General features: G+C 41.7%; 2 protein-coding genes across 9 annotated transcripts in view; both read right to left on the bottom strand.

Moving 5' to 3' along the window:
- Positions 1-2,705, bottom strand: part of LOC306967351 (transmembrane protein 65-like) — a 31,268-nt gene extending 28,563 nt beyond the window's left edge. Inside the window, exons 1-2 of one of the 2 annotated variants that reach the window (XM_079562339.1) lie at positions 2,436-2,705; positions 1,923-2,234 (exon numbers count right to left, since the gene is read on the bottom strand). In XM_079562339.1, coding sequence (XP_079418465.1) covers positions 1,923-2,208 — 286 coding nt within the window. In that variant the 5' untranslated portion in view covers positions 2,209-2,234; positions 2,436-2,705. The remainder of the gene's footprint in view (positions 1-1,922; positions 2,235-2,435) is intronic. The other variant, XM_079562340.1, reaches the window with a different exon arrangement.
- Positions 2,706-3,321: 616 nt separating this feature from the next.
- LOC306967115 (protein MTSS 1-like) overlaps positions 3,322-23,655 on the bottom strand; it is a 40,204-nt gene continuing 19,870 nt past the window's right edge. The window contains exons 4-17 of one of the 7 annotated variants that reach the window (XM_079562015.1): positions 16,765-16,849; positions 14,942-15,033; positions 14,792-14,866; positions 14,404-14,415; positions 11,650-11,807; positions 11,226-11,333; positions 11,032-11,129; positions 9,827-10,091; positions 8,443-8,562; positions 7,277-7,498; positions 6,666-6,899; positions 6,304-6,463; positions 5,944-6,219; positions 3,322-5,849 (exon numbers count right to left, since the gene is read on the bottom strand). In XM_079562015.1, the coding sequence (XP_079418141.1) occupies positions 5,311-5,849; positions 5,944-6,219; positions 6,304-6,463; positions 6,666-6,899; positions 7,277-7,498; positions 8,443-8,562; positions 9,827-10,091; positions 11,032-11,129; positions 11,226-11,333; positions 11,650-11,807; positions 14,404-14,415; positions 14,792-14,866; positions 14,942-15,033; positions 16,765-16,849 (2,444 nt within the window). In that variant the 3' untranslated portion in view covers positions 3,322-5,310. Of the gene's footprint in view, positions 5,850-5,943; positions 6,220-6,303; positions 6,464-6,665; positions 6,900-7,276; positions 7,499-8,442; positions 8,563-9,826; positions 10,092-11,031; positions 11,130-11,225; positions 11,334-11,649; positions 11,808-14,403; positions 14,416-14,773; positions 14,867-14,941; positions 15,034-16,764; positions 16,850-23,655 lie in introns of those variants that run through there. The other 6 variants (XM_079562018.1, XM_079562017.1, XM_079562016.1 and 3 more) reach the window with 6 other exon arrangements.

The raw sequence follows: 23,655 nt of genomic DNA, 5'->3' as shown, positions 1-23,655 counted from the left end.
TCCTGGTTTCATCTATGGTTTAGTCCTGGATAAGTAAAGGTTTAGTTCTGGTTTAGCCCTGATTTAGTTCTTCTTCCTACATGGTTTATAGTTTAGTACTGTTTAAAGCACTGCTGGTTTAACCCTGTTTTTTGTACTAGTTCCTGACCTGTTCCCCGTTTTAGTACATAGTTTAGTCCTTTTTTAGCCTAAACACTGATTATTTATTTGCTTAAACAAGATTCAGTCCCGCTTAAATCTTGTCTACTGTACATTGTTATCGCAACATTCAACAAGCTACTGCTAGTTGTTTTATTATACCTAGCACCTTTATCTTCTTGCTGTGTATGTGGAAAACACGCGGCACATGACTGTGTGGTGCATGCTGTAAGGACGCAATCATCTCCCAGTGTCCGGAAAATAATGATGTACTATTAGGTTTGCCGAGCGTGAAAGATCTCATTGAAACGCCAAATAACTATGGGTCAGATTGATTCCGTCTACTAGACTTCCCAGACAATTCCCCTGATATGAGTCTAATACAGAGAGTGAATGGAAACGAGAGTAAAGGAGAAAGTTTAACAAATCCAGTAATGACGTCTGTGGAGATTTCGATTTGCAAGATGGATAATTTGATTGATTTTGCTGTCCAGCCTAACCTATACATGGAGATCAATTTAGTCAGACGAGGGTGTTTCAGATTGATGTCTTGACGGATGTGGAGACAAATGTAAAAAAAAAATATATGTAAAGGACAATTAATCAATATGACATCTAAGGGGATTCATAAAGTGTCTTTAAAAATGCCTAATTAGAGACAAGAAAGAACAAACAGATCAATAGTCTTAGTAGTTTTGAAATACTAATGAGCATTATTCACAATGACTGACCATGTGCTCATAAAACAGCTATTTAGATCTCAGGCTTATTCAGCACAATATGACATAGCAACTGTAAATGGATGTGCATTATTCCATTATAGGACTGTAGTAGTTTTAAGCTTCTACATATTACATTGTGCATTTATAGACGCGTTAAAGCAGATATGGCTTTGTGATGTTCATCTACAAAGAGCATAATGTACTGAATGCACTGTGCAGCCATGCTTAACATTTTGCACTGCCTTGTAACGTCCTTTAATGAGCATGTCATAAACTGCAGCTTAATAGCAGATACTTGCACAGATTCGAGAAACATTAAAGCTGAAAATGAATAATTGCAAGACATAGTAAAAAATACAATATATTGTCTTTGTTGACAAGCTATTCTATTTATAAGGCAAAAACCTCACAAAATAGATGCCAGAGTGTTGGGGCAAGAATCTTCCACATCACAGTCTAGTCACTGTGGTAGGTGCAAAGCTGTATAGTATGACACATGTCACAGTTATGACACTGTTTGCTCCACAGTCCTGGGTAGACTCTGCCTGTGACTGCGGTGCTGTAAAGTCTCAGTGCCACCATCACTCATTTCTTCCATTTGTCCTACTCTGCCTTTGTATTGATCAAGTCACTTCTCTCTCTCTAATGTCTGAGAGAGTTTTTGTGTGTCTCATCCTGGAATTTAATGCATTATGGGATGTCCAACTAACCCCTGGCAAGAGAGGCAACCATTTTAAACCCATGTGATGACACCCCGTGTCCTCCATGAAACATCCATATCCATATATCTCACCATGTACTAGTAACTGTGGAACCAATAAGGACTTCATCTGACAAATACAGGTTTTATAGAACATTGTCCCATTTCTAACTATGATCGGGTCAATAAATGTGGTCAAAGATGTGGATCAGGTTCAGAAAGTCAGATTTTCTATCAGTATCAAAGTATGACACCTACAATATATTACTCCAGGCCTCCATAGCAGGCGAATGTTGTCACATTTCATTGCTCTTCATTGTGCAGTGTCAGGTGACATGTTGTGGTGTAGGTAAGCTACTAACCTTGAGCTATAGCTATAGACTCGAACTTGTGCAATTCTCTGAGCAGACAGGTCCGCTCTGTCGGATGCAGACTATAAATAAACTCCTTGGCTCCCTGGGGTGAGTTGAGGGGCTCCACGGGCTCCTTCAGGGGGTGCGTGCCCAGGTTACACCGCTGTATGAGCATGGACACGGGCAGCGGGGTTGCACCGCCAGCGTGGACACTGCTGAGTCCGGCTGTGATCAGTCCAGTCCGGGCTCTCAAGGAGAGGGCGGGCCGCAGGGCTCTACTCAGGCTGGGAAGCATGTCCGGATGAGAGTCGAGGATGGAAGCTGGAGGAGAACAGAGGTGAAAGTGACCCGGGTCAACACTAAGCTAAACACATGACAAGCTGCCCCACAAAGATGTAAAGCTGCGGCTGCTAGTCGCACAGCAGATTGTTATAACGCGTTAAGTACCATTATGCGTGATGCTTTAGTGTTGTTTTACTCAATCGAAGTGACAGTACACAATGCAGAGGATAGCAAACAAACCTGTACTAGTGCTATCGGACGCACCTCAGTCGATGGTCCGCTGTCCCGTCCAGCAGCTCCCACAACAAGCCTTCGCAGGAACAAAGCCGCCGATCCCAAGCATAGGTCTCCGCTTTCGACCGGTTAATCTCACAGCAAAGATGCACGGTCAAACTCCCAAACAGCGCTATTATTCGAGCCCAAATCACATAGTTGCGGCCGTACTCCCGGCTGGCATAACCTCTGGGTGACAGGAGGCTGCTGTGACTGTCAGGCGGATGGGAGGGAACCGAAAGCACTGGAAATATTCCCCAATCACAGGACAGCTCCGCTCCATGCGTAACACTGACGGCACCAAGACGTACGCACGGGCCCAGCGCGTAAAGGTCCATCAGAGCACTTTACACTCTGCAATGAATAATACACAGTACCCACCTCTACCACAGCCTTTGCTATACCATTTGATCAAATTTAACGCAGCACAGGTCACGACAAGAGAAGAAAATATAAACAAATACTCGAGTAGAAAAATGCGTATTAGCCTTTGGTGAGTCCACGCCCCAGGCTCACAGGTTATTATGTTGGTGGGGCTTTTGAGCAAACTGGTCCACACCCGAGGAAAATATGAGACCATGTGTGAGTCAGTGTTGTAAGAACAAATATTTCTGAAAAGAAAAATGTTTAAACTTAGTCTAAACTTAGAAATGACGTAATGTTTGAAATATTACAGTGCCACGAGACTACATTTCATTTGTAGAACCGGTGGAAAGATAAATGCAAAAAAAAAAAAAAAAAAAAACACTACACAAATCTGGACAACAGCGACACCTTCTGGCTTCACAGTAGTAATAGAAATGAATGAGTCTGGATAAGAAACATTCGAGCACAAGTAAAGCACATAGGGCACATTTCAACGTTTTATTGCTAAGGCTGTCATTACACAAAAATAACATTTCATACTTTTTTTGAAATTGAACAGGGACCAACAAGAGAGGTCAACTCTCTCCGCTGAGGGCACAGAAACCGAGCTAAACTGGTGAACAGACTTCCTCACACCCTCACAAACTATAGTCATATTTATAAGTGACATTTAGTGGACATTGGCAACTTTTATATAATATATAACTTTACTTTAAGTGTAAATATACTGCCCATACAACTTTATCATGTTTTTAGACGAACGGTAAAAGCTGAACAAGAACATGTCCTTATTAGTGTCACATTCTCTAAAATAACCTCTGAAGCATGTGATAAATTTACATAGAATCATATTTCAAATTTTAGTATAGAAAAGGCTTCTGGCTTTATACTATCTATAGACAACTATAAAATAAAATGTACTTGTATCAGAAAGGCAAGTATTTGTGCCACTTTTTAAACATAAGAAATTAAGAATATCATTGAACTGTTGCAGAATAGCCACTGTCACGGTCTGAACAGATCACATCAAAAGTCCATGCATGGTCAAAAGAAAAGCCTTGTGCATTGACTGAGAAAGTATAAAAATAAAGGCTGATGAAGGCAAATCAATTAAAATACTATGAAGAAAATAAATTAAAACAAAAACGTGAGTTTCTGGACGTGTTCAGCTTAACAATATTTACATTTCATATACCTCCACATAGCCACACTCTCACAGTGCTTTAACTGAAATGCAATTCAACTCAAATACTAATGGAGCCAGTCATTTTCGTAACGGCGACCGACGAGAAACTGTCTTACACCTTTGATACAGATACTTGTGTTTACTTGTATTGATATATACAATACGTGATTGCCTTGCTTTAGTGTACCAACTCTCCACTCAGCCTCTTGAATAAGAAGCTGAGTGCTTTCTGTGATAGGAAAAAATAACTAAAAATTCAAAAATCCATGCTACATGTGTTGATAAAAATGTAAAACAAACAAAATACAGCTTATTTCTTTTCAAATCTACAAATAAACTAAATGTAAGCTGTGTTCTCATGTACAATGGTATACATAAGCTATGTTACATATGTTTTAATTTTAAGTAAGCGGTGTAGAACGCAAACTGAATGTAGTGTTTATGGACAGGATAATTGTAGCACTTTGAGAAATAAGTGAAATGGCACTCTACAAACAGGAGACCCATACAGAAAACAGATACATGCAAAAATATTAACAACTATACTAAACTATAATTACATAAACAAAAAGTGTCAGTGGTGTGATACTAGACACACTGTCTATTTTTGTTGAAATTCAGTGCATCAGAAAGCAGCACTGGTGCGTTTTATATCAATGCCCGGGATGACCTTCAACAATGACGATTGACTTTAAACAAGGCTCTTTCACAGCCGTTCAGGCATCCATCCCAAAAGGCATCAGTTCAGTTTGGTGAGCTGTCAACAGTCCAAGGCATTTACCGCATTATTATTCCTGGCTGCAACACTTAATAGAACTTGCTTTCTTGTGACTTGTCCTCAGTCATCGCGGGGTCAAACAGTTCATTTGTCCCATGTCACATTGTACTCTTTCAGCAATGATAGATAACATGTGTTGTGTACATACACTCCCTATTTTTGGAGGAATTGTGGGAGGACCGAAATGATTCAAACTGTAAAAATGTGAGTAGAAGAAAAGAAAAATATAAAAAAATGTACTCTTAGAAAAACAAAAATGTGTGATACTGCTATAATAGTGGCCTATGGAATTATGTGTTTTTATTATTGCTCACATTTTCTATACGGGTGACTTTGAAAGGTATGTTGTTTTTTAATGTGAAAAATACTTCTAGATACTTCTACAGGCAAATACATTTGAATATTTACAGAAGCTAAACTCAAACACATCTAAAGCCTTAACCTGGTTCATCACAGCACTGACTGAAAAGAGCGTTCACTTATGAAACAGGTCATATTTCTGATTGCTGAAATTAGGCGATGCGAGGGGCTGAGCGGTCGTTTGTTAGTGTCCTCTTGAGTTTGACCCCTTTGCGAATAGCATGAAGCATGTTGCCCTCGTTTTCTCCTGCCTCTCCAGTCAGCTGTCCAGCTCCCTCCTCTGGTGCTAGCTGGTTCTGCATGTACTGTTGGTTTGCCATAGCAGTTGCAGGAGGATTGGTGGATGCCTGGCCTCTCCAAGACTCCATCTGTAGAGGTGTGGCCTCCTCTCCAGTGTACACGGGGTACTCTGGGTTCTCATGTCCCCGTCCTCTGTCCATTTCCTCTGGATTTCTGTTCCCATTGACAGTGGCTGTCATGTCAGGCACTGTGGGGATTTTCACTGGGACCACAGGCGTGCGGATGGGAATGGGGCCAGTGCCTGCCCCAGAAGCAGATCTCCGCGCTGATGGTTTTGATGGAGTTCGACGGATTGTGGCAACTCCTGGGGTGACGATAACTGGACCCTGGCCAGAAGAGTATGTGCCATTGTGAGCACTAGACCCAGTGTAATAGGCCTGATTTGAAGAAGCTGTGAAAACAAACAAACAAACAAACAGTCATACAATAATGTAATGATATAAATGTTTGTGCTTATTATTGTTAATGATGTCACTGATTATTACCTGGAGGTGTGGAGGGATAAGTCCCATTTAGGTTTGACTGGTAATGGCCAGAGTGCATGGGCGTAGGCGGATACCCTCCTGCAGGATAGCCCCCCTGACCGAGATAAGGAGGCTGGTTGCTGGGCAGACCAGCTGTCGAGGCAGGCCGCTTGGTCTGGAACATGCGCTTGTAAGACTGGCCAATGTCACTGTTCCTCGGGATAGTAGATGACTTGTCATAGTCAGCCTGCTCAGCCTCTTGGTCACCGGCCATTGAGAAATAGTCATAATCTGAAACTAAAAAGAAAAAGGGGACATTACTAGGCTTTTGCAGGTATAAAACAAATCTGTAAGTTGTAGCAGATGGTAAAATGCTGATACCCTGTGAAGGAATGGTGTCCTCAGAGCAGCATGGGGTGTTGGTCTGAGTGCTGTAGCCGCTCGAGCACTGGATCGAGTCTCGACTGGATCTCTGAGTGTCCAGCTCTAGGCCTCGAGATAAAGCCATGGCCAGCTCCTCATGTGGCACAAAGTCACCAGACTACACATGTACAGAAAACATGGAACACATTCAGAATCTAGGACAGACCATAACGGCATTTTCAAACCAAGTACAGTTTAATAATAGCGTCTTCTTTGAGATAAATGAACAGTTATACAGGTTAACATAAAACAACTATGATCTACAACATTTACAACAGAAGTTAGATATGTATTAATGACTAGCACTTGTGATGGCAGACCTTGAAAGATGAGGCCAGTGTCTGATTGGTCTCCTCTACGGTGCTGCAGTGGTTTGGGGTTTGTGGCACACCCGGAGCAGAAGAAGTTGTTGACATGAGGGTTGATGATGAGCCATTCTCACTGCTCACACTGTGGGTACCATTGGAGTCTACAACTGATGGACCGTCCTTGTCTTTCTTCCTCCTCAGAGTATTGACCATTGGCTGATCATAAGGCCCTGGTTTTGCCCAGTCCTAGAAGATACAAGGAATTACTTACTACTTACTCTTAACCCAGCAGTCTCCAATGCTTTTATGAACTAAAACAGCATCTAGATATTGCATTTATGCTTTGAGAACAGCTGAGTAACTATAAGACTAATATTAACCACAATTTGGATAATATTTCAACACAGAAAGGAAATAAATTACTTTTCGAGTTAATGCTATTCGTCTGAATGTTTGCAGATGGTGTTCAGTGTGCTCAGTGACTTGATGCTTGAAATGAAAGTGCATCTGTAAATGTGACTTAATAAAAGTTGTTCCACCGAGACAGTATTTAAACTCATCAAGGTTATATAGAAATATAGACATAGAAATGAAATCGAATCATAGACACTCCATGGACAAACCTTCCAGGTGGGGACTCGGGACGACGGAATCATGGGGGAGCCCAGAGTGCAGTATTGAGTGAAGTCTGGGAGAAGGGCGGATGCGGGACGGGACCATGAGCGAGAGGGGGATGAGGTGGTGGTGGGGGAGGATGGAGGGTAAAACGGAAAGGCAGTGCCCGATCCGTTACTGTGCAGGTATGGAGAGCTCGCCGGGCTGCAGTGCTCATACCCATTGGACAGCTGGGTATGTGGAGGGTAGCCAAACAGAAACAGAAAAAAATACAACATAATGAAATAAAAATGACAACAGAAATAGACAAAATGATTTGGAGAAAATTAAAACAAAAACTGAGCAAAATAGAATGAGATGATAAATGGTAAATGTATTTATATGTTGAAAATTTAATAAAGCAAAAAATAAATAAATAAATAAATATTGCACTAACAGTATGCAATTTAATAGAAGTTTTAGGGTTATTTTTTTAACAGTGAAGTGGCAATTTCACAAAGAAAAGTAAAAAAAAAAAATATATATATATATGACTTTATTGATATCACAACGGGGGAAAAAGTTGCAATTTTTCCGTTGTAATAATAAGGGCAGGGCGATATGGCCTAAAATCTATATCACGAAATAAAAATAATATCACAATAACAATATATTTGACGATATAATTGACAATGGATACATTTCTTCAAAATCCCAGCCTTACGCCTATTGGGAAGATTAATTGTGATATTTTCTTCTTCTTCTTTTTAACGGCATACTAATTTCCTCACAAATAAGATCTTCTCAAGCAGTTAACATCCTTTGTTTCATTTTACTTTTTAAGCACCTGTCCCCGTTTTCTACAGTCAGTGTTTATGCAGCTCTGATGGAGCTGAGCGTGACATTATATCATGTCCACAACTATTATATTAATTATATTGCGATAATGATATGCGATACGATATGGCGCACCCCGAGTAATAATGTATTTGCAACAAAGAAAAAAGTAGAGTTCCTCATTCCAAAGCTAAAACTACCTCTACCTCTTCATATTCTGTGCTTTTTGTGAGGGCATTTGTGTTTTTAGTTGAAGATGAACGTTTTTCATCAGTGTTATATGATCCATGCACAATCCCACTGTTAGACTTGTTAGGTTATACGTAGCAGCAGAGAGTCAGGGAGTAGTGTTTGTCACCTGGTCAGTGTGCTGAGTGGTGGGAGCAGAGTTCAGAGCAGAGGGGAAGTCACTGTGAAGCTGCCCAGTCTCTGACAGCTCAGAGGAGCTGGTGCTGGGACAAGGCTGCAGCGGAGAGGGCTGAGAAGAAGAGGGAGGGGGGAGCGTGTCACCAGGTAGACAGAGGAGCAGTTTGTTAGTGCGCAGAGACCACTTTTCCAACGGTCTCAGCAGTTAAAAAGGACCACGGCCAAGTGAATATCAAGCACATATTGTATAGGGGGCGGACTGGGAGTTGTACCACCACTAATTGCGAAAGAACCAGCAACGGTGTTATATTAAAAAGTGTTTGTTGAAGAAAAGCGCAGACATAGCTACTCATCCCTTTGGCATGTGTGGGAGGAATTATAACCGCCAAAGCAAGTCAAGCTAAATAAGAGGCCTGTCATTTTGCATTTAAGAAGTGCTGTTAGCAAATGGAGGCATGATTATGTTGTTTATATAATGACACTTAATCCATGCCTACTGGGAAATTGTCTTCTTGCTTGACACATGCAGTAGTTAATGGATCCACATTAGGGAAAAGCAATAGGCTGGTGTTAGCGGAAATAGAGTGGAAAGGAGAAGCTTTGAAGTGAGCCCTGAGAAGCCACATCAATGTTTTGATCAGACACATTGCTGTAGCTACAAGTGGGAGGCCCTGAGAAGGCTGAAGCTATGTGTGGGTCACACTGGGTCTTGCCAAACCACCTTCGCTACATCATAAAAGCTGGAGGCTAATGATACCAATGTGTTCTGGACAGGGGAGCTCTGTTCCTGGCAGCCTCACACCAGTAAACTCCACATAGTCTCAACCACAAACCTCACACAGTCTTCCAGGACCATCTCATAATTATCTCTGAAAAATGATCTTACAGGCTTTTCAAAAGGCCCGATATTGTTGACATGGGACGACCTGATGATACAAGTGACCGTAAAACGTAACTGATGACAAAGTAAGTTGAATTTGTCTTTGATGCGTGTAATGTGAATATGTCTAAGTACTTTTGAGACCGTGCATGTTTACTCAGCAGCCGTCTGTCACAGCGGTCTGCTCTTTAATAGTAGGATGAGGTTCATCTGACTTTCCCTTGGGCTAAAGGAGAAGCAGACTCATTTCCTGTGTGTTTATACTATAATAATACAAGTCAAACGACTTCCATGATGACATGTGCTCCCCACTGCCAGATAGTGGCTGAAGAGATGTGTGAGAAAAGAGATGTGAGCTGTTACGTGGATTTCTCATTTGGGGTTTTCTCCGTCTGACTGTATTGGCCTGTAAATCATACTGTGTGGTTTCAGAGTCAGATACTTTCCTGTGGTCAACATTACAGCGGAGCGTAAGTGAGCGTGGGTTTCTTCTTACCTTTGTCTCTGCAGGCATGGGCGAGGAGGACTTGGACGACGTGTACTGGTCATGTGAGGAGGACATGAAGCCCGAGTCGTGGGAGGAGATGCTGGAGAGGCGCGCAGGGGTCGGCTGGGGCAGAGTGGAGCTGCGGTACCGGTGCCGTGGGTGATGGAGGTGGAAGAGGTGGTGTGAGGAAGAGGAGGAAGAAGAGGAGGAAGGAGAGTGAGAGTGGGAGCCTGTGGATCCTCTGGAGTCACTACTGTTAACGCTGTTCAGACTACTGTGAAGAGGCATGGAGTAGAGGCGAGAAGTGACAGGCAAAGGAAAGAAGAGCAAGTGCACCCAGGACGTGAATCACAGAGGGGAAAGTAGAAGTATTAGAACAAATGTGGATTGGGGAGAGTGAGGAGGAGACAGGGAGGAAACAATTAACACGGCAAACCAAGATGCAGCAGGCTGTGACTATAGAAAATCACTAGAGCTGGGTACCATTCAGTTGAACAATTTTCTGTACCTATGCTGCACTCATTACTAACAGAAAAAGATGTTTAATTAAGACATCTTTGAGCAAAACCATTAGCAATAAAAACTGTGAAACGATACCCAGCCCTATCATCATAATAACAACTGTGCTACTGAATTACGATAACAGAAACAGAGTTTAATGATTCTGCTGTGAGAAGTCATTTAGACCTTTGATCAGACAGCCACACCACTGCTTAATTCACACTCTATTATAAAGCAAAGCAATATGAGGGAGTCCAGATAATAAATGCGAACACCAAAGCATGTTAAATGACTGTAGCTGCATAATAAAAGATGCAAATTAATTTCAGGCCATAAAAGTTCCCAGAAATTTAAGGGCAACAGTATAATTATCCAGAAGCCCACACTTAAATTGCCATAAAGCACAGGAACACCAACAGGAACACAGACCCAATGCTACAGGTGGAACTTTTTTCTTTTCCCCGGTAAGTTTACAGCTCACCACTAGGGGGTAGCCTCTAATGAGCAACAGGCAAACACAACTGACACTTTTCTTTATGCTTTTTAAATCGAGTTTTCTCTCCAAAACAAACCACGGATTGTGCACATTTTCTAACCGCTCAGTTTTGGTGTAATCAAATAGAAGCGGAATAACTAGGTGTATGCAGCGGACAAGGCTTCTCTGTTCCATTTAAAAGTTGCCATTAGTCACATGGGACAGTGAAGAATCCTACCTGCACATGCTGGACTTTCGGGACACCGTGGAGCTCGGAGACGAAGGGGGGGTTTGATAGGACCAACAGAAGTCGGAGCCCTTCATATCAAGAATCACCTGAGGCAGGAAGGAAGAAAAAACTCATTTGTGAGGGGGAAATTGCATTAAAGTATTGGGTCTGTTCCAATATTGTGTGTTGTTGTGTATTTTCACCTGCTCACTGGCGGCTGGGAGTTTATGAGGGTCGGAGGTCAAGGCTTTGAGGTCATCAGAAATGGCCTGGAGGTGCGTGACCTCCCCCAACATAGAAATCTCCTCGTCCTTTAAAGCACATTTACAGTTATTATCACTTACTATTGTTGTATCACTGTCACACCTTGCTACGCTTTGTATATTTTGGGTGTGTTCTCTTTATTCTTCTGTTCTAATTGCTTTTGTTTGAAGATTGTCCTGATTGCACACTTGAGCAACAGTGACGTAATTTCCCTTGTGGATCAATCAAGTTTGTCAACATGGCGCAACACAGAACCCAGTCACAGTTGATGACACATTTCTATGGAAGGTGACTCAACTTATTTACGCCGTTGTTTTTTGGTTACGAAATTCAAATTCATTTCTCTGACACCTGTTTACTCACCACTACAGGCTGGAGCAGGGCGACGAAATAGCAAAACCTCTGTCTCTCCTCGATCAAGGCCTTCCTCAGCGCCTGCTTTTCGGTCTCCTCCAGAAGAATGTATTTATCGTTGACGTCCTGCATAGCACTGTCCAGCTGCGGCTGAATATCTCCTCGACCTTGACAAAAGAAGACAGAGTCAATCCAGCATTCTGACAAACGTAGTATCTAAAGATGGGTGGCAAGTTTACAAGATACTTTCATTTCTATTTGAACATGTGTAAGCTTTAAAGGTAATTAACCATAAATAGCAAAACAATATCTTGGAAAACCTTTACTCTTGCGTGGGATAACCCAGAAGTGCACCCGCTGTTGACTCTTTGATAAACACTGTAGTTCTAAGTGTTCTTCAGCAGGGTTAAGAGCAAAGACTGTGAGTGTATAGTCAAGTATGTGCAGAGAGGCGACCCTGAAGTCAAATCAAAGCCTCTTGATGGAGGCAGGAAGGCTGGCGACTGCCCAGGGCATTGCACAGCACACATTATCTACTCACTGTACTTCAGGCTTAAGTCATACTCTGATAAACCAAAGCCACAAGGAAAAACTGCGGTCCCTGTGTGTCTGGGAATAAATGATCAGCTATTGTCTTTGTGTGACATTTGAAACGCTTGTTGTGCAAATGAATAGTCAAAAAACATATATAGGTTTACATAGGGAATGGGAAAATGCCCCCCTTATCTGGAGAGCAGTGTGATACAATGTTGAGCTTCTGCTTTTCTGTCAGTCACCAGACCACAACACACTGTAAATGACCAGGAAGCCTGATTCCAATCCGCAAATAGCAAATGGAAAAAAAATATAAGAGGAAATCGTCCTGCCACAAAGCATCCGCCGAAGTCTAAGAGGTTGACAGTGATTACATCTGACTCATTGGAATCATTAAAACAGATTTGGTAAAATTATACTTCCGATGTTTGAAGGAAAAGTTTGGTCTACAAGCATTTTTTTTATTTCTCTCTCACGCATGACCCCGAGATTAGGCCCCTCCAAGTAGACATATAATAAATTCCACTCAAAGGAATTGAGTTAATTAAAGGATTAACTGTAATAGATTTAGGACAAAGATATTAAGAGCATTTTGTTATTGTTGACAAAACAAATTTAATTTCCATATGAAGAACAATGGGGGAGGTTCTGCCTGGGATTATGGAAGCCCTTTAATACAGAGGTTATGATCGAGCATTACTCCTGCAGAGGTTTCAGGGCTGGAAAGTTAAAACTGGAAAATATGTACATTTGCAGCTGACAGTAATTTGAATTGACAAAGACCATATGTTACATTATTAAGAAACTTCATACTTTCTCTGTGAATTACACTCCCAATGTTTTGGTCTGGTTCACAAAGTTCAAAGCAAATCAGACTGGCTTGATAACTCATGCCCCTAGAGGCCATAGGCGCCACTGCAGGTGTCGTAGCATGTCGCGTTTTTTTTTAACTCATTAATTGTCCGTGAGAGTAAATACTACGCTGACAGAAAAGACAAAGGGAGAGAGGGATATTGTACATTGTGCCAAAACTTAATTACACAATGGGGATGTTTTTTGTCACTCAAACTTGGCTGTAAACACTGCTACAGTTAGCTTTGCCCGTTAGCCTGATAGCTTCTTTTTCATGATTATATAGTGCGCCTCCAACCCAGAGGCAGGGAAGTTGCAAGGGTGGTTTTCTGGACAGAGACACCAGGGGGAGATGAAAGACCCCCCAATCATGCCACACTTGTATTACCCCCAGAGGGACTAAGAAAAGGATTTATTAAGGTAAACAAGTTGCTTAATTCTTCTTTAAGTGCTCGTGTTGATATCTAGCACTGTTTTTTCTTGTGCTTAAGTGCTTTAAGTGTCTGGATCGAGCAGAATAGAAGGTGTTATGTTAGCTCACCCCGCACATGTACTCGCTCACACAAATGAGATTAGCGTCTCCAGATTTCACATGACACATGATTTCATTAGGTAGCCGTCGCAGGCTGTGTCTTAGACTCAGGGCCCGGGTTGGGAAAACACCCTCACAAGACGCTTATCAAACGGTGGTGGTAGCGAAGCGAATGGGGGGTGTTTTGTTCCCTTAGTCCTCACACTGCAAGAAGAAATGTTTCCACATAATAGCAAAGGCTGCAATTATGTGGGTCGGCAAAGAACAGCGCATGTGTCAGTGTCCGTGGGGTCTAGGCTAGTTCAGCAATTAAAAGTTCTTGTAAAAGTTTAATCATGAACTGAAAACACAATCTTCAAAGGATTGTACATAATGCTCTCATCGCATTATCATCATCACTCTTTGAATGCTGAACATGTCCAAGAAATACGCGGGCAAATCTTTAGAGGAGTACGTGTTAAGGTGAACTGATGCTGTACTACTGTTTTATGTCTGACAGAAATGAGGAAGTAAGGTTTCACTTTTTTAACGCACTGGTGTAAACCTTTACTCTATTGCTGCGGCAGATGTGCATAGAACGGACTGGAGACATAATGGATTCAGTATAAATGACAAGAATCTGTTGAAATAACAAAGACAGACACAAAGAAGATTCATAAAAATATGAATCCAGAACCATAAAAAGGGAAAACTATAATAAAAAAAAACAACAACTATAAACTACATTATCTATGAGAGAAACTACACATGCCACTAACAAGTCTACATCAACACTACATTAGATGATGCAGTACATTTTCAATATAGTAAATTTAGTGTGGGCAGTAACTTGGACTAAAACTTACCCCAAGTCTCGGCTGAAGGGAAAAGATGGAAACCACATGGGGACAAGAGGAGGAAAAACATTTGTCTGTCACTTTGATGGACACTTTTGACAAACTTTCTTTACTTTACAAGCCTCTAACCTAACCCTAGTCCTTATTTTCCAGTTGCTTTATTTCCACACAGTGTTTTTACAGGTAGACGAATATGTTTATAGAGAACAGTTGCGGAGGGGAGAGCAAGGGCCTTCCGCGGTGTGTTTTCCATGTAAGGTAATGTTTAAACAGAAGGCTGATCGCTAAGGCCTAGCCGCTGTCAAATAAATATACCCGTATATCCAGTGTGCTTTCCCCTGTACTCTGCTGTGAACCAGCCCCACTGTCTAACACCAACATCAAATCATGTGTTTACCTTTCTTTGCTTTCTTCTGCAATTTGAGAGTGTCTGAGTTCTTCTTCTTTATTTCTTGGCGGGCTTTCTTATATTCTAGATAGGAAATATAACAATTGTGTATCTTACAAAAACGTAAGGCTCATAAGGTCTGTGATTTTTCTCTTTTACCTTTTGCATGGTCCTTGTCCAGGCAGTTCACTCCTCGTTTCCACTCCTCCATCTGTTCTTGCAGAGGACCGACCAGACCCTCCATGAAGACCCTTACAGACAAGACATCATTCACAATTAGCAAAGTAAAGCAGACGGATATGCTCATTCATACTATTATTCATGTTACAGGACCTTAAGTCATTTAACTAGGCCACAAACTGCTCCCAAAATGAATTCTTTGCAAGATGTCCAGTCAGGCGTTTCATCATAAAAACCATAGAAATCACTGAAATGCCTTTAGCTGTCTGAGCCTGTTCCTATACATGTGCACATTTGTTAGTTAACGACTAACTTTTTCCTTTTCATGGCATTTATATAATTTCTTTATCATTAAAGTACTAAGTAACTCATGCCCCTAGAGGCCATAAGCGCCACGGCAGGTGTCATAGTGTGTTACGTTTTTTTTACTCATTAAAGACAAAGGGAGCGAGGGATATTGTACATCCAATTACACAATAGAAATAAATTTCACTCAAACTTGGCTGTAAATATTGTTTAAGTGGTGCTAGCCCCCAGTTAGCTTTACCCATTAAGCTGTTAGCTTCTTCTTCGTGATTCGATTAGTGTAGTATTTGTACTCCATCAACACTTGTAGTACTACAAAAAAAGGATTTATTAAGATAAACAAGTTACTTAGTACTGCTTTAACATATATAAGATGATGTTTCGTGGCCACTGGATGTAATCTGACCCAACAAAAAGCAGAAGCTCAACTGAATTAGCATTTAGGTCAGACACACTTTTAGACGCTAATTTGTATCTAAAGTAAAATCTCAGAAGGTCAGTACATTCATTAATGATTTCTGACTAGGCTTTGACCTCACCTAAATGCGGTCGATGGGTTGACAGCAGCTGAAAACATCTGGATCGTTCATAATTTGTGATGTTTGGTGGCTAATGGTTATAGGGAAAATACAATGACTCTGAAAAGTCTCCCGGAAACTAACATTTTCAGTTTTCTTATCCAAACCTTTCTGAAATGTGTTGGTGAAATATTCCTTTTTGATGTATTTGCTATTACCATCTTAATTAAACCTATCCTCTGTTATATATCGGCCCAAAACAGGCAGATGCTAATAGTAAATGTCAGTGTTTTCTTTCTGTCTGACCAGACTAAGCTAATGTGTCAATTATTAACAGCGAGAGTGAGTGTCTAACAGCATGTCACAGGAGGGAATAGGAGTCTCACAGTCCTGTCTGTCAATCATTACCCTGCAGCGTCCGTCTCACAGGTTTGCGAGCTGTGTAGGAGGCTCGGAGCTGGGCAGCTGCAGGATTAGCGTATGAAACTAAAATTAGGCCTCTCCGTCTTGCAGACATTTCTTAGACAAGTGTGCGTCTGTGCCAGTGGGTGGGTGGTGACCACGGCCTCCCCGTGTCCGGACCCTGCTATGGAGATCCAAGTGGAATCTCTCCTGAAATGCCACCCGAAATTAGAGAGCCCGTTGTCTGACCAGTGTGTGTGTGGGACTACATTGACACACTGCAGATGCTCACAGCTCCAGACAAATCGTCTCTTTTTCTGAATTCTGATACAAGGGGCGTTTTCACCAGGCGCTTGCAAAACATCCAGAAACCACAACTCCCTATACATTTTATAGGCCTGCTCTCTTCGGGGGCGGGGTCATAGGGATATAGATTATAAACATTGGAGAAATGCAGGAAATAATAAACCACAATCTCTCTAAATGTTTATCTAAAAGGGGGATTTAACAAGTTCAGAAAAATCCCACCACAACATATGGGAAGCATTATATCACATAAAGCAACATTTTTCTTACATTGAGAAATGCTTCAGTTTGGCCTCTATGCTGCGATGTCTCATGCACATCCTGGTCAGGGCAGATCCAATGTCTCTGGTTCCACCTTCAAAACAGAACAAAACAGCAAGATTAGGAGAATTATGGAAAATACATTCAGTATTCAGCGTTTTCAGTAGTAACAGCTTGTTATTTAGAGCGGAGTTTAGACTGTGATGGGATAAAATGGAGTGGAAATAAAGAATTATTTTCTTGTTCAACCTCTTAACCTCCACTTGAAACGAGCATATTCGAGCCTCTTAAAAAAAGCGTCAAAATAGCAACAAAAATTAGACGAAAACAAGGATGAAAATGCAACAAAAAACGTGACAAAAATGTGTGACGAAAAGAGCACTGAAAAAGTGACAAAAATGTGACAAAAAGGCAACAAAGGAGTGACAAAAATGTGACAAAGGTGACAAAAATCTGTCACAAAAACAAAGCAAAGGAGCGACAAAAACGTGACAAAAAGAGCGATGAAAAAGTTACGAAAAATGTGACGAAAACAGCAGAAAAGAGACAACACAAGGAAAAAGATCAATTTAGATGAGTTTTGTTGGCCTTAGCTTTCAAATGAGGCATTAAACTGGTCTAGAGGCTGTGACTTTATGGATCTGGGTAAAGCTGAACTGGAGAAAATGCGCTCGGTTAAGGTGGGGGAGGTTCAGTTGATGTCTATTTTGAAACGTCTATCTCATGCACCAAATTATTATGAATTATGAGAGTAGGAATGTAAATGTAAAGGTAGAATCATTTGGTTCAGACAGTAAGTAAATGCTAAAATTTGCAAATGATCAAGAAACGATTTCTATTTTCACTTCCCCAGAGCAAAAACCTCTGTGAGACGGCGATTGTCAAACAGTAAAAAGGTCTCGATGGGGCGCCTGAAGCTTGAGTGTATTTCCTGGAGTGAGTAGCAAACCGACTGTCCACTAATGGCCTGGAGCAGCACAGCTAACAGGGCCACGACACTGATTGACGCGACTATTGTCTGGCAACCCTGTGTGGGACCGCTGTCTCTCTGAGTCTCTGTACAGCTGTGTGCGTCTGATATGTGCCCGAGAGGAGAGTTAAGAACCAGCGCGTTTCATATTGGGTTGGGTTGCAAGTGATCCTTCCCAACAGGGCCCGCCATTCTGATGTCAGCCAAGTCTTTGCTTCATGCGGAGACTTGCACACAGAGCTGTCAGTCACTCACAAACCCACAAACTGAGGTCGACAACGAATCGCACTGAACGCCGGGCTGTCACTTAGAGCATAAAAAGTGACCCGTACTTTATAAAACACCCCATTTAAATGTTACACAATCTCATAGAAGGACAACTGTAAGGGCTTATTGTAAAAATGTAGTGGACAAATTTCCCAATTAAGTGTCACTGAAATCTTTCTTATTGTGCATTTTAGAATGATATAGTACAGGATTTATTAGGAGTCCCTCAGCAGCCATAAACTCTGTCTCAATCACCCATGTGTCTAATACTACGAGTGCTTGTTTTCGCAATGGGCGTGACTACTAGTTAACCAAAGGGCCCTTTTTGTAACACAACGCCATAAAGCTCCTTCATTCATGCGTCAGCTTGTTTAGTCAATCCTATATCCAGCTATTTTTATCTTTCCACAGTTCCCCGTCTGTTTGTCAAAGGTGGGGCATGAGCTGGTGCCGCAGGAAAGGCCACGGGGTCCGCAAGAAAATTAAAAACGACCCGACCCACTCGAGCGCTGGCACGAGCCTCGACCCTGGCTAGCGATGTCAGGGGAGGAATTGAGTTTCAGCACATCGTTCACTGGGACGCGCCACACCCACTACTTCCACTTCTGGATTTGATATGAGGTCGGATGACACAAGATGAGGAGCGTGCTGCAAGCTATATCCACAGGTGGAGACGTGAAAGAGTGAGATTACAGTCAGCTTTATTACCATGACACTAAATCACGGCTGCCTTGAGGGAAAATAACGTATAGCGAATGAATGCTTCATGTATTTGAGTAGTGATAGGTAACCAGATTGATGATAGACAAGTTTATTCCAGGACAGATGCTTCATATTTCTAGCACTATCCTCAATAATTGGCAAAAATATAGTGTCGCAGCTCGAATGCATGGAGAAATTCATGTTGTGATTGAAACGAAATGCTACAGGTTTATTCCAGGACACGATCCTCGCATTTCTCGAGTTTGATTATTATTTGGGTTCTTGGCCGCTTAGAAGATGAAGTGACTGCGAACACAGAGCGGTCTAGCACCATGTGACCTCTGGATGGAAATAGCTCCTTTGGCAGCTCCAGTTGTCTGCCGCGCATAGGCCGCTGCTTTATGTCTGCGTAGTGGCATAGCTGGTTGTCAATAGAAACCGTAGAAACCAGAGGGGCTGCGACGAGGCTTATAATTATGTCTGCAACACTTCGAGTCGAGATGACAAACGTACAGTCACGCTCCGGAGCCTGTTTACAACTTCGACTGACTCAAATGTGTTACACGTGAGTCAGCGTGTAACGATATTAGGCAATCGGCAAACTCTTCTTCACACCCAGAACCACGTCTCAGAATGTGGTTTTCAAAGCAGCCTACTATCTTTGAAGGGAGCGGGTAAAGAGGGGAAAGTCAAGACTACAAACGAGGACTAAAGCAAGATTATACCAAAACTAAACAAGGAATAAATCACAAAAATAGGTAGAATAGGTAAAGGGAGGTATAAACTAGGACTATAAAAGGATTAAACCAGAAAAAATTCAAATTAGGAACTGCAGAACTACATCAGGTCTTAGGGCTGTCACGATAATTACTATATCAACTTATGGTTCAATAAATAACAGATAAACAATATATTTTGGGCTTGATATTTATCGTCTGTACATTTATTAGCATATACCCCCTATTTATTCTTTGTAAAACTTAAGACTTGACTGAGTTACAATATTTTCATGTTTATTGCAGCTTGCGTGGTATTTTAGGATATGATGATTACACTTCAAGAAAGGTTTACTGTCATTTTTATGCCTGAGAGTTGAGAGTTATCTAGTATCGTTAGAGTCAATAATATCGTTTATTGTGATACTTTCCTGCCTCAATATATCGAACTTCAAATGTGTTATCGCGACAGGCCTATCAGGACTGAACCATGGAGTCTATTCATCTTTACAGAGCTTGAACTGCAAAAAAGTAGGCTACCACAAGAAGAGTAAAGCTGATCAAGATGATATAATGGTTTAAAGTTGTAAAGTAAACAAGTGCTTCCACAGTCTCCGAACGAATATCTTTTGTCCCCAGTGGGTCAGTTTTCTGTGGGAACGGACTGGGGGGACATTTTGCGACAGAGGTGACACTTTTGGCTGCGTGTGTGAACAGAGGTCAGAGGAGAAGGCAGAAACAGCATGGCCTCTCCAAGTCAGGTTCCTGAGGCTGTCTCTGACTTTAACACTATCCCAGACTGCCACAGGAATGTCACACAGGGCTGACACGCTTAAACCCTTCAAGACACTGTCCTTAAAATATCTGGTGTACTGCTGCGTACCGATTAACATTCTTAATCGGGACGTAGTATTGAAGAAAGGCGTGTGTGATAGGAGAAACTCCTGTGTCAATAAATGAGTAGAGACTGCAGATTGGAAGGGATATGATTTGCAGATCTTACAGGCACTTAACTAAAGAAGAATGTCTCAATTTTTCTGCGTGGAACAAAACACAAAACGTCCATCTGTCTGTTGTTCAGTCCAGGAATTTTCTTACACTAAACGTGTGAGCGTATTCACTATTCAATGTAACAGGAAGCCATCTATAAGGGATCAACACAGTAGGCCGCATACACGATATTAGTCACGCGATATGGCACAAATTTACAATGAAGCAGCCATATAATCTCTGAACTACTTTGCGCGGCGGTGTCTGTGACCTCCTCTATCTCAAAATGAGGTTTCGTAGCAAGCTAACATATCAAATTTACTAATGCAGAGATACTGGCGGACTTTTCTCCCAAACCAATGTTGAGGATAGTCAGTAAAAAGTAATCCAAAGCCGTGTTATTCCAGGCACATCTGAAAGACATAACTCGACTATAATTCGGAGACGGGTGGGAGTGGAACGAGGGATTTGCCCAAAGAATTCCTAGTGAATCTGAGAAGCTTGGTAGCTAAACCCGGCTCTGTATGGGCACCAGATGGTTGTCATTAACTATGGGCCAGTGGTTAGAGTGATAAGAGACTAGAGTCCGTACAGCTGGATACACACACACACATAAAGCTCCAGCTGGACAGGGCCGAGGCTGTTCGCGGCCTAATTAGAGAGAGCCAGAGAAAGTAGAAGGCACAGTCCGCCACACCGAGCTGGCCCAAGTTAAAGGCCGCGCCATGGCCCGCGATCAAAAACACCTGCTGCTTTTTATTTTATCTTCTGAATAAGATATAAAACTATGCTATCTCACTGTGATACATTACCCAATTAAACAGGATGGCAAAAAAATGGAAAATATTGTTTGGATTAGGCCTGGAAGACTGTAATTGTTATTTTTCTGCTTCGTATTCCCAACAGCAGGCCTGAAACGATAACAAATTTCAAGTTTGATATATTGAGGCAGGAAAGTATCGCGATAAACAATATTATTGACTCTAATGATACTAGATACAAGGGCTGGGATAAAACATCGGATCGGTTTTGGATCGCAATACTTTGTGCTGCAATACCAACATTTGTTACGTTTTGTGTTAATGCATTTTTTCAATCCTAACACTTCAATAAATGTCAAATGGCCTTTGGTTTCTAAACATATTACTTATCATAATTACTACGTCACAGCCCTACCAGACACTGTCCACTCTCAGGCATATAAATCACAGTAAACCTTTGCTCTAAAGGCGCATCATCATATCCTAAAATACCACCACAGTTTTACAAATAAAAAATAGGGGGGAAATGCTAATAAATGCATAGATGATAAATATCGAGCCCAAAAATATATCGTTTATCTGTTATTTATTGAAGTCGATATCGAAATTATTGTGACAGCCATACCCAGCAGATGCATTCTCTGTACATAGAAGTGGTTAGATTGACAGTAGCGCTATCTTTGACTTTTTGTCTTTCACAACAGGGTGAGCAGGTTTTACAGATTATAAGACTGCACACAGGATGACAGGATGTTTTGTTGTTTTATGAGAAGCACTTACTTCCTAAATAATTTCCGGCAGCCTTTTGCTTCTTTTGAGATTGTTAAAATTGCAATTCCGATTTGATTGTGTTTAATCTTGTAGTTAAACGAGTTAAAGGAGGAAAAACATGCTTCGCTCAGACTGCATGTACTCAGAGACGCTAAGTCCGAGCTGAGCATTTGGTGTGCCCAGATGGAGCCACCCACAGCGCACTGTTTCAGGCTGGCATTTCATTCATTGATTTATTTGTCTACCCTTTGAGTCTGCCCGCCCAATATAACTCACAGAAAGTCAGCACAAAGAGAAGAAAGTACATAGAATGGCAAGTACATTGTAGATAGGAATTATAACACTTGTAGTTTGATGATAGATCAATACAATTGGATCTACAAGAATCGAGCGACAACGGTTCGCATGTTCTTCAAGGTCAATCGCTGGTAATGAGAAGTGGGCTTTCGTCTTCATTCATCAGGAGCTGCTGACAGAAAGCCGTCATGGCTGCTTTACACGCTCCACAGTCAGCAAGTCTGACCCGTTCAGCCTCCAGGCCCAACAAATGCAAACGTGTGGGCGAACAAACACACATGCACCTGCTGCAGGAAGGGCCCGCCCCGCACCGACTCCAGACACTCATGGTCTGGCTACAGCTGTCACAGAGACGCACAGCGGAGAGGACTCGAGGGAGAGTAAAAATGTACAGCGCAAGGTTTAGACATACAGTAGCCTTGACAGTAAAAGATGTCTATGAAAGCAACACTATCTGCCTCTCGACGGTTATTGAAACCGAAGAGGAGATAAGGCGCGAGGAGAGGCAGAGCAAGTCCATTGTGCAAATGTAGTCAAACTGTAGTGAAATGAGTTCATGGGGAGGCACTCTATTGAGCAACAGGGCTGATTCTAGGTCCGAGTGGGCAGTGAACTGTGCCCTACAGAATTTGTGAGAATCCTAATCCCAGCCATTGTGTCAGTCACTCTCTTCCAGTGGATGCTGTTGCTGAAGGATAAACACAACTTGCACGGCCTGATTATGCCGGGAAATAATGCTAGTGCGCATATAGCGTGCATATTTACTATCCCATGAAATAAAAGGTTTAACCCCCTAACCTTTACCTGAACAGAGCACATATCCCCAGTTTGGCATCACACAAATCTGAAAGCGTCTTGATAAACAAAGTGACAAAAAAAAGCGGGGGAAAAAAGAGCGGGAAAAGCAACAATAACACAATAAAAAAGCGCCAAAAACATAACTAAAAAGTGACCAAAACATGTCAAAAAAGCCAACAAACAACAAGACGGAAAAAATACAAAATAAAATGTGACAACAACGCGGCAACGATGTGACGTTTTGTGGGTCTTTGCTTTCGAATGAGGCGTTACACTGACTTATGGAGAAGCTTTTAGATTTGGGTAAAGCCGAACAGGAAAAAATACACTTGGGAGAGGTTAAGATTTACTTTATCCATTTCATATTCATTAATCTCTTAACCCCAGTATGAACTGAGCACATTTTCTCCAGTTCGGCTTTACCCAAATCTAAAGCTTCTCGACTGGAGAGTAACAGTGTAATGCCTCATTTGAAAGCTAAGACCTACAAAACTGATTGCAATGTTTTTGTTGTGTTGACGCCACGTTTTTGTCAGGTTTTTCGTAGTTTATTTTTGTTGTGTTTTTGTTGCTTTTTTGTCATGGTTGTCATGGTTTTTGTCTCTTTTTTTGTTGAGATTTCGTCACC

Source organism: Gobius niger (assembly GCF_951799975.1).
Source record: "Gobius niger genome assembly, chromosome: 8".
In the NCBI taxonomy this organism is placed as follows: Eukaryota; Metazoa; Chordata; class Actinopteri; order Gobiiformes; family Gobiidae; genus Gobius; species Gobius niger.
Note: the sequence above shows the minus strand (reverse complement) of the source record. Positions and strands in the feature narration are given on the sequence as shown.